This window comes from Dipodomys spectabilis, unplaced genomic scaffold (assembly GCF_019054845.1).
Source record: "Dipodomys spectabilis isolate Male_0828 unplaced genomic scaffold, ASM1905484v1 ptg000147l, whole genome shotgun sequence".
NCBI classification, from domain to species: Eukaryota; Metazoa; Chordata; class Mammalia; order Rodentia; family Heteromyidae; genus Dipodomys; species Dipodomys spectabilis.
Genome location: NW_024870824.1, coordinates 14,728,537 through 14,740,275, shown reverse-complemented (window position 1 = coordinate 14,740,275; position 11,739 = coordinate 14,728,537). Strand labels below are relative to the sequence as shown.

Genomic DNA, 11,739 nt, shown 5'->3' with positions numbered 1-11,739 from the left:
AAACCCCTGAGGTAGGATTTCCTTTTGTTGTTTCCATGAGATGAAGAGAATATTTAAACACACACATATTCTCTCTCTCACACACACAGACACACACAGACACACATTCACAAACATATGCATGCATGTGTGTTGGAAGAAGTTAATTAAAGGTGTACCATGGAAAGTTATATTTGTACCTTGCCTTCCTCTGTCATTTTTGCTCTGTTTTCTGGTGGCCATGATGTGAACAGCAATCTCTGAGACTTGTCTGCCATCATGTGTGACAGGCTTACAGTGATGGAACCAAGAAAACATGACCCCAAAATTTTTTTAATCTTTCCTATAAGCTGCTTCTGCAGGTATTTTTCATGATGATAAAAAGGAAATTTGACTGACAAAACAGTCTTTTGGCCTAACATAACTGTCTCTAAAACAGTCCTGCCAACCACTAAGACAATATTCTCCCCTTTTTTCCAAATATATTAAAATATATAGTCATGTGGAAAGGGATTTGAGTATGCACTTCATCTGCAGCATGTTTTTTTCTTATTTAATAATGGGTTATATTATTTAAGTAAACAGAAATCTTTGAAAAGTTACCCAGTACCTTATAACCTAAGATTGTATTCTCTATTAATCGTCATTCAAAATAATTTGTATTCTCAGCTCTTCAAAGAATGCCACAATAAACATCCTTGTTTGCATACATCCATGTTTGATGCTTTTGTTCCTTTTTGAGAGATTTTCAAATCTGGAATTGCAACATCAGAGAGTCTTGGAAATATGCCAATCCCTCTATAAATCCCAACTGATGGTCCATTGGTAAAAATTACATTGGATTTGTCTTGTAGCATATGAGTTGTTTTGTAACTTTATTAAAACACAGTTGACATGTAAGAAAAAACACACTTAAAGTATATACTTGAAAAATCCTGACACTTATAAATACCCATTAAACCATCACAATCAAGACAATGAACATATTCATTACTCCCAAAAAATTTTTTCTTGTTAGTTGTAATCCATCTCTCCCTCTTTCCAACCCCATCTTTCTAATTTGCTGATTTGCTTTCAGATTTGCCAACACATGATTTGCTTTCTGAAACACTAGATTAGCTTGTATTTTCTAGAACTTCTAGACTGATTCTACAGTACTCATTTGTCCTTCACAATACATTGACTTCCGTCTCTAGAACTGAAACACTTGACAAAGCCTTGTGCCTTGTTGACTTTGGTGGGTCACACACTACCTTGTAACCACTGTAGATCTACCTCCACTTCCCAGGTATACTGAAAAGAATATACTTGACCTTGTATAACATCGTTGCAATCTACTAAACTGTATGAGTAAAGACTGGACTGCAATAACTTACTTTAAGCTATTACCAATACTAATTGAGGATAATTCAATCCCTAGCCCTTTTTCAAGTCAAGAGTCTACTAGCATAGTTAGATGATGATTCACTCTATTAGTGTATGTTTAAATATTTCATTTCTACAAACATTACTAAATATTAAAATTATTATGTTCCATACATTATGCTAGATACTGGGCTGTTTCCCTAGAGCTCACAAACAAATGGGAGAGGCAAATAATAATCAAATAAGGGTGCACAAACACATAATTAAGCTTTGTGTGATGCTTTCAGCAAGGAAAATGGTGGTTCTCTTAGTTTTCTCCTGTATAGGGATCAAAGAGAATTTTTTTAAAGTGATACTTAAGCTGGGAGAAATTCTGGAGAGGCAAAAGAAGAAGCATGTATATTTGAGTGTGCTGCATTCACAAAAGCCCCCTTGCTCTTGCAAGGAGAGGAGGCCAAAGTAGCTGAGAAATAAGAAGAAAACCTTAAAGAGGAAAGAAACAGAACCTCAGAAAGGACGGGATTTTCCCTTAAGTCTGGGAACAATGAAAAACCACCAAAGGTTGCTAAAACACTTGAGTAGATAGGACCAGTGTGGCATTTTTGCGAAGATAACTTGGTTGCTCTGTAGAACCAAGCAGAAATCCAGCTTAGATGTTCTGGTAACAGAGAAAAGAGATGTTTATAGTAACTATACTACAATGCTACCCATCATTCCTTAAAAGAAGGAATCTGCAAGTAGAGTAGTGACATCTCAGATGACAATTATGTTGAAAGGTTCAAGTAATATAGTAACATACATTATGTAAGCCTAGAGAGAGCATCATCTTTACTCCCTGTCAAAGAGTTATACAGATGTTCCTAAATGAGCCAGGTGTGGTCAGTTGTATGATAATAAATTGTGATGAGAAGTGATAAATATCAATTACCACCAAGATGAAGCTTTAAGACTTAGCCTATGATTTTCTACGCTCCCTTTCTCAGGGACTATGATAATTGGAAATGCTGGAGACAGAGGTTATTTTATCAGCTCTGGTTATGAAACTCAGGCAACAGGGGACAAGGCTAAAGCCATTCAAAGATGTGTGTATAGTATACAAAAATGTCAAACATTGTTGATGTAAGCAACTGAGATTTGAGATTATTTATTACTACATCGCTGCAGCCTATTGTCTATAATGATGTATTGGCAATGATAAAATGTGAGGGAAAAGGCAGGTTATAATCCTTTCCCGATGGATTATATAATAGAGGCTTGACTTGGTAGAAGTGCCTGGAAAAGCTACCCAGTGACCCTTTATAACTACAAACATGGAAACCAGAATCTGGTGCTGCAGATGCCAAACTGACAAAGTTAGGAATGTTTAAGTCTTGTTAAGCAATGCTCCATCTTTTTTTAAAATTTAATAATTTCTTTAGTGTTGGGAGGATGAGGGGGTCTGGAAGCTGTCACATAAGCAAGCATTGAAATGCAGATGTTTAACTGACAGAGAAGGAGAGAAGGAATGAGTATGTCTTACTTAAAAATCTGGGCTGTCTTTGTAACAGCTTGGGCGCTGGTGGCTCATGCCTGTAAAACTAGCTCCTCAGATGGCTGAGATCTGAGCATCCTGGTTTCAGCTGGCCCAGGCAGACAAAAGAAACACTTATCTCCAGTTCACCAGCAAAAAAAAAACAACAACAACACATAATTCAAAGTGTGGCTCAAGTGTCAGAGCACCAGCCTCAAGTGCAAAAGCTATGAGGAAATACTCAGGCCCTGAATAGCAACATAAAATAGAACAAAAATCCAGAAAACAAAAATAGGCTCTCCAGACTATATACTCCAAAGGAAGGAGTCCCTAGAAATGAAAATTGTACAAAATGAAACTTTTGGTCATTGCTTTATTCATTCTTTCCAGGAGTTACTGTGTTTTAGGGCATGCCATCTGTGACTGGGAAGCAGGTGGCCATCTGACCCCATTGCCGCCTTCTCTCTTTCCCCAAGGTCACACGAGGTGTGACAGGGCCTCCTGGAAGTCAGAAGAATAGTCATAAACATAGGAATGGTACACACATAATTTATAGGTGTCAAAAATAAGTCACTCTCATGATCCCATTTGGCCAGGATTTTGCTGATGTGGAAACAAAGACTTGGAATGGTTGAGGCCTACCCAGAAATCACATAACCTGGCACAGCTGGAATTGTTTCCAGCTGAAATGTAGAAACTGCACTTTCCATGGGACGTGCAGACTTGGTGACTACAGTCAGTAAAAGAAAAACACCATTCACCAGGTGCAAACAGGATGGAGTGGGGCTGGACCTTCAGTGACCAGTCCCTCCCCCTTTGCAATCAGCCCTGCAGAGTGTAATTACCAGTAGTTTCTTCACAGCTTCTGAAGCCTCTGGGCCCAGCTCATCTACACACTTCTTTAGTCCGCTCACAAGGTGCTCTACCGAGATGCCCAAGGTCTTCAGAAGAAGCTTTAATGGATCCTGGAAGGGAAGAATGCTTTCCAGAGGTAAAGGTAACACTTTGTCCACAGTCTGGGATACACTATTGAGGAAGAAGGCAGTAGCTGAAAAGGAAAAGAGAAATAAATGCAACAAGATCATCCTGCCAGCCTGTAACTCTAGCTTCCCAGTAACAGCACCATGCCAGACCCACATATCTGCATGTCCCATGAAGCTTCTGCCTCCAGGCCTCTGTACTTGTGCCTTCTCCCCAGGATTCTTTCCACCAGATAGCTACAAGTCTTCCTCATATTATCTGGGCTCTCATCATTTGTGACCATTGTATCAAAGCCTACAGTGTCTGCTCTATCTAAAATATTACTGTTATCTTCCATGTCTTCATTTCTATTGTTATTTAAATTATTATTATTATTATTATTATTGTCACAGGGATTGAACACAGGCGCTATTTTTGAGCTTTGTTTGCTCAAGGCTAGCACTGTATTACTTTGAGTCACAATGCCACTTCCGGTTCTCTGGTGGTTAATTGTAGATCAGAGTTTCATGGACTTTCCTGTCTGGGCTGGCTTTGACCTGTGATCTTCACATCTTAGCCCCCTGAGTATCTAGTATTACAGGTGTGATCCTGTCATTAGTGTAGGTTCCAAGAAGAACTTAGGTTTTGGCTGGATGTTGATGGCTCACACCTGTAATCCTAGCTACTAAAAAGGCTGAGATCTAATGATCAAGGTCATAGTCAATTTGTTTTCTTAGAAATATTTTTAGCTCTTCTTCCAATTTACAAAATGAGTTTTTATAATTTTCCTTCATTCCCAAGCTACTCAGAAGGCAGTGATCAGGAGGATTATGGCTGGAGGTCAGTTTGGGGAAAAGGTTAATAAGATCTATCTCAATCAGTACAATGCTGGGCATGGCACTGTGAACTGATCACTTCAGCTACACAGAAAATGTAAACAGGAGAATCACAGTCCTGGTTGCCCCAGCCATAAATGCAAAACTTCATCATTTTAAAAAATTATGACATTAAAAATTCTTGGGGCATGGCTCAAGTGGTATAGCACTTGCATGGCCAGCACAGGGACCTGAGTTCAAACCAGAGGACCACCAGAAAACAGATATAAATGAAGCCTGTGCTTCATTTCATCTTCTATCACCTGTCTTCCCTTGAAATCTCTCCCTATTTCTACTGGCATCTTTACCCCTAAGTTCTTGTCTTGGCCATTAGAGAAATAAAAGGACAAGTATGCTGCATCCAGAAATCCAATACAGCCTAGGGTACTTCAAGATGTATGCAGGCCACAGAGCAGCCAAGCAGTCAAAAACCAGCCAAAGTTACAAATTCCTCCACACATTCCAATGTTCCTCCAAACATTGCCAGTAAAAGTGTATGTAGGCAGCAAACTTGATGTCATGATTAATCCTCATGCAGCGCCCACTACAAGTTGTGAATGTCTTCTGTGTCTGTGTTCATGTCTTTCTGGAGGGAAGGTTGTCAAAGCTTCCTGTCCTCTCAGGGAGCAGTAGCTACCACAGGGCATTTTCCTGAAGAACAAACGTTTATCTTCTCAATAGCCAGAAATGATTTCTTCTAAAACAAAGTAGGTCAATTCTGATTCTCCTCTGAGCTGCCAGTGTCTGTGTCTTAATTTTGAAATTAAACTCTTCCACAGAAATGGAGAGACAAAGGGTGAACAAATGCAGCAGTGGCACTCACTAGACACTATGTTGAAAATGAACTGTACAACTTGTAGGTGGGGAGGGGAGGGAAACACTGGGAGAGAGCCAGGGGAGGGTAACTGTCCAAAAAGAAATGTACTCATCACCTGACTTATGTAACTGTAACCCCTCTGTACATCACCTTTTTAATAACAATAAAAAACTTAAATTAAAAAAACTCTTCATTACTAAGCATACCCCTAAGACTCTACCTATATATCTCATCACACGTTTACAACAGTAAATAGTATTAAAATAATATTACACTGGTATTGTAGTAACTTCTTAAGTAGTCATATCTCCCTTATCTGTAAAACAGTTACCAGCTTCCTGGCAGACTTCTGTAAGACTTTCCTAAGAATTAAGTTTCATGAGAATAATCTAACAAGCCAGTGATATAGATCACCACATAAAACAAGACAACAGTCAGGAGGTTTGACTCCTTCCTGAATCTATACGTAGTCCCTCAGCAAATAATAGCTGCTGATTAAATGAGTTGTAAGTACAGCTGCTTCAGGAGACCCAACATGGTTGTCTTGGCTAATTGTAGGTGACAGCAACAATGACCCCATGTACCTTCAAAAGCACTGAAGAAGAAGATGGTCAGATTCTGACTCAAGACAAGGGGGAGAAAAGACAACAAAAGTCCAACAATGAAGTATGCTTCAATCCCTTCAATACTGACAAACTTTCTCTGTAGCATTCATCGGGAATAGTTCTAACATTAGCTTGGAGAGCAGACGATTAAAGCTCTGTGATAATCTTTCCACATTACCATTTTCTGTTGTTCTAAAATGGCTTCTAGCACATTTTGCTTGCCAGTGAACCACGTTTTTACCAGCTGGTAACCAAAAACTACAGCAATATCATACATTCCAGAACACTTACTCGAGTAACTGCAAATGCTGAGCGTCACTAACAAGAAGACAGCTAGCAACTTCATGGCAGAGATCTGCAAGGCTTTCCTTGAGATTAAGTTCAACCAGAAAGCTGTGGATCCACCAAGCCAGGGGTTTTGATGGCCATACAAAGTATGTGACAATTGTCTATGTTCTCACACATATTTATACACACACTGTGAAACTGAACTCATTCACCCCTTCCAGAGTCAACTCACCAGAGAGCCTAAAGGTCATGTTTCCTCACCAAACACAGGAGAGGGTTTTCTATTTTCCCTCATCTTCCCACGAGAAACAAAGCCCTAAGTACAAGTATTCTTGAGTAACTCTTTTGCAATGTCTCACAAGGAAATGATGAAGGAAGGTAGAAATTCCTAAGGATCCTTCCCTGGAAGAACCCCAGACAGATTAAAGAGGATTTCTGTTTGGATTGAAAGGACTGTTTTTCTCAAGCTTCATTGCTTTCCTTTATTTAATCTATTCATTTAAAATTTGGAGAATTATATTCCCTGGTGAGCTTCTCCAGGGAATTGTAAGAACACCCCAGTCCTTCCACAGAGTTAACTTTACAGCTTTACAGAGGTTCAGGGGGCGTTCTTTGGGGATTCTGCTCACCATACTCACATCTTTATTCTGTCACCAGATCTGCTGTCTTTCCCGGTGTCCTCTGGTTATCTAGGGAAATGTGAAGCATGTCTTTGCTGTGCTTCCCTCCAGAACATTACAATGTCTTTTGAAAACCCTAGGATTGAAGTTTTACTCTTTTTTTGGGGGGGGGGGGTCCGGTCGTGGGGCTTGAACTCTGGGCCTGGGCGCTGTCCCTCAGCTCTTCAGCTCAAGGCTAGCACTCTACCACTTGAGTCACAGCACCACTTCCGGCTTTTTTCTTTTTATTTATGTGGTGCTGAGGAATCGAACCCAGGGCCTCAGGCATGCAAGGCAAGCGCTCTACCACTGAGCCAACTTCCCAGCCCAAGTTTTACTCTTTATATGATCTTGGATTGGCATTTGAAATCCATGTCGTCTAAGATAGGGACATAAGGCCAGGTGTCAGGGGCTCATGCCTGTCATCCTAGTTACTCAGGAGGCTGAGATCTGAGGACTGTGGTTCAAAGCCAGCCCAGGCAGGAAAGTCCGTAAGACTCTTATCTCCAAATAATCACCAGAGAACTGGAGGTGGTACTGAGTCTCAAAGTGGTAGAGCACTAGCCTTGAGCAAAAATGCTCAGGGAGGGCTGGGAAGGTGGCTCATAAGCAAAAAAGAAAAAGCCGGAAGTGGTGCTGTGGCTCAAGTGGTAGAGCGCTAGCCTTGAGCTGAAGAGCTGAGGGACAGCGCCCAGGCCCAGAGTTCTGGCCCACAACCAGATCCCCCCCCAAAAAATGCTCAGGGACAGTGCCTGGGCCCTGAGTTCACGCCCCACAACAGACTAAATACATACATACATACATACATATATACATACATAAATACATAAATCATGGATATGAGAAGTAAAATAGAGTGTTGGACACATGGCTCAGTTGGTAGAGTACCAGACAAAAGATGAAAGATTCAGGTACTGACTTTACATCCTGGTCTCAGACCTAAAAAAACAAAAAAAAGGTCTATAGTATAGACCTTGATAAGAACTTTGTTGCAAAACTATCTTCACAAACAATTGAGCCATCCAAGATATAAATTTTGAAAACTTTGTAGCAGTCTAGTCCCATACAGTCACACAAGTTTCATAAACACACCCTACATAGACCTTTCTTTGTAGTATTTTTGTATGTTTTTATTGTAAAAATAACTGTACAGAGGGGTTACAGTTACATGAGCAAGGTCATGAGTACATTTCCTATCGAACGTTGTTGCCTCCTCCTTTGTTTTTCCCCTACCATCCCTGCCCTCCCACCTCCTATGTTGAAAATGAACTTTACAACTTTGGCGGGAGGGAGCAGGCAGTTGTTGAGGTGTAGCATTTTCTTCTATCAAACCTTTCTCTGCAAGGAATGATTTGTAAATATCTTGAGTGGGGCTGTGCCGCTATGCTTGGATGCTAACATAGGCTGAGAGAGTTGATTGCATTGGTAGGAAATGTTTCTCAGTTTTATATACTTGGTCCCATATATGATTATCTCATTCTCACAAACATCTGAGATCTCATGCCTTTTGTGATTGTGGGTGTGGTATCCAGGTTTGAACTCAGGGCCTTGTACTCATTCAGCTTGCTAGATTCATTGGTGCTTTACTACTTGTGCCATGCCCCTAGCCCTGTTTTTTTTACTGGTTATTTTGGAGATTGTGTCTCCTGGAATTTCTATCTACATTGCCTTCATCTAATTTTATAAATGAGACATCTTAGCTGAAAGTATTGAGTTAATTGTCACAGCCACACAGATAAAAATAATATTCCAGCTATATATGAGACCTTTCTTGTTATTTGATTGTACTTGATTGAATATTTAACTAAGATGCATTTCCTGTAAGCATTTGTTAAGTATATTAATTCACTGAAGAGAAATAAAGCTAAAAGGAAATTAATGTCAATGTTTGAAATCTAATTTGGATGCACATTTCAAATGTAATTTTTGTGAAGACTGAATTTGTAATCAGAGTGGAAATTCAATTAGACATTCAACAAGCATCTACCAAGTGTATTTGTTACATCTTGATCTATGGTAGATTCTGGGAATTCATCAGTAACAGAAATGTGCTTGCCTGTTGCCTCATTTCAATTATAGTAAGAAAAGCTATTAGAAGCGGGACATCGTGCCACTGATTTTTCTGTGAGGAAAAGCATATTTATCAGATGCGCTATATTCACAAAGTGCTTTGGTGAATGCCAGCTCCTTTGTACAACTACTTAAAGATTACAAAAATATTCAAAAAATAAAGATAATTAAATATAGATAGGAAGACATTGGACAGGAAACGCAAAGGAATTGGTGGGATTGCTCACCTGACACCTTTCTTCTTTCTTCAGGAAGTCACATTAAGTATGGAAGGAGTGTGGGCCACTATTTCCCTTCTATTTGCTGCTAGAAACACATATGTATAAAATTCAATCAAAATCCACAGCTTGACTAGGAGAAGGAACTCACATTGGTAACCACAGTGGAAATTAGGAGAATTGCAGTTGGAGACCAACATGGTAAAAATTATCAAGAACCCCTCCTTCCATATCAACAAATAAGATGAGCAACATAGCGTATGCCAATCCTCTCGGCTAATTAGGTGGCCATAGGTGGGTTCAAAGCCAGTCCTGGGTAAAAAAAATGTGAGATCCTATAAAAAAAAAAATAACTGGAACCAGGCATCAGTGGCTCACACCTCTAATCCTAGCTACTCAGGAGGCTGAGATCTGAAGATCTTGGTTTAAAGCCAGGCCAGGGATGAAATTCTTTGGGACTTATCTCCAATTAACTACTAAAAAGCTGGCATGGTGAATCCAAGTGGTAAAGTACTATCCTTGAGCACAAAAGCTCAGGGGCACTGCCCAGGCAGACCCCAGCATCTGCACAGATAAACTAAACTAAAATAAAAATAACTTCGGATATGACTCAAGTGCTAGAGCATCAGTCTAACAAACACGGGATCTTGCATTCAAACCCCAGTGCTTTTGAAATAAATAAGTAAATATACATAATTATTATGGCTTCTTGAATTTATCTCACAAAGCCCTGAGACAAACAATGCAATCTGTTTTGAGATGCTCTTCCTATTGATGAAATTCCAGTTAGTGAAAATCAGTATCCTGTCACTCTTGGCTAACTTTTATCACTTCCTAGGTACTGCAAAGAAATCAAATGAAGTGAAATGAGGATGCATGGAAAATGACAGGTACATCAAAACATTCTCAAGGCAAAATTTAGGAAGCTGCGAAATGGAGTATAGTCTGCCATTGCTAGCTGGGTTCTTTTCATTGAAAACCTCATGAATTCAAGTGGCCCTTCAATGTAAAGGTTTAGATAGGAAGAGGGAGATCATAGAAACTTACAATTTACCACGGCTTATTTCTGAAAACAAACAGTGCACTGAAAGGGAAACTGTAGGCAAGTGCTCTCATCTTTCCATGCCTAGCCCTGCTTAATCAGAGTGTGTGCCCAGGACACAAACCAAGCACCTGTTTAGGTTACAATCAAACAAGCGGATGGACAAATGTGGGCTTAAAACCCTCAATGGATGGACCAGAGGAGTCTTACTTGATTATGTAAGGCTTGATCAATAGGGGAAAATATAGAGGTTTGGTTAGGAGAACACTAGTCACAAGACTTTATAAAGCAGTTTCAGAGATGAGAAGACAAGAAGACCTGACAGTTTTCAAAAGGACTTCGGGTCCTCACACGGATAAATCCAAGACCTCTCACCTATACTTGCCCATTGGCTCCTCTGAACAGGATGCTCTACAACTTGCATTCATGTGTGTTTGGTCCTTTCTGACAATGACAGGAAACTGGGACCCTTGGCGACTGCCACGTCAGTCTATCTAAGTCAAAACTGGGGAAACGTAATAGTGGCTCCTTTTGTCTTTAGCACCCAAATCAGTTGGGTTTAAGTATTGGCCCTGTCTTGTTCTGTATGTGGCACTCTACATCCTCCCCATACCTGCTGAAGACATGTAATTTATCATGTAACTCAAAGACCAGCAGAAGTACCTTCTGTGCTTGGCCAAGTTCCAGAGTCTAGATGAGTGCTTTGGCTATAAATCATGTCTTACTTCCTTTTGTTTCTGTGGGCTAGATAGCAAAGCCAGACATTTCACACAAGGCAAGCACCCTGCCAGTGAGCTACATCCTTCGGCCTTTCTCTTCCTATATGTTTATGAATACTGATTTTTTAATATATGTTTATTTTCTTTAGGTAGTTGTATTGAAACATTCATGAGGAAATTGAAAGACTTGGAGAGGATTATGTTAAATTAGACCCAGAGAAACACAGGATCCCTCATCAATGGGAACTAAAATGTGCCTATAAATCTAAAAGTAAGCTTACTGGGTGACATCTAAGAGTTATAACTATTAACTGAAGTATAATAGAATCTATTTTTTTTCAACAAGGCCACAAGTTGAAGCAGGACTTAGTAAAGTACAAGGGCTCCTGGCAGGCCTTATGTTTGCTTAGCACTGTCTCCAGATTCTCCAAGGCTTTTTAGTACTAAGGTCACCCTTTTGTTCCTTCTGAGCCCTATTCATCCTTTGGTGATTGAGAGTATGGGTCCCAGGGCCAGACTTCAGGGACCCATGGCGCAGTATGTCCATGGGAGAAGTCCCTTCACCACTCCAGCATTCCCTTTTGTTGACATTTTTGTAAATGGGCCAACAAAACATACTTACTTGTGGGATT

At 40.0% G+C, this 11,739-nt stretch overlaps 1 protein-coding gene across 1 annotated transcript; it reads right to left on the bottom strand.

Moving 5' to 3' along the window:
* Window positions 1–3,331: 3,331 nt before the first annotated feature.
* Scgb3a2 (secretoglobin family 3A member 2) lies at window positions 3,332–6,457 on the bottom strand. Its single transcript, XM_042692235.1, has 3 exons — window positions 6,403–6,457; window positions 3,700–3,902; window positions 3,332–3,355 (listed from the first exon to the last, which is right to left on the bottom strand). The coding sequence occupies exons 1-3, from the start codon at window positions 6,455–6,457 to the stop codon at window positions 3,332–3,334; spliced, it is 282 nt and encodes a 93-aa protein (XP_042548169.1).
* Window positions 6,458–11,739: the final 5,282 nt, after the last annotated feature.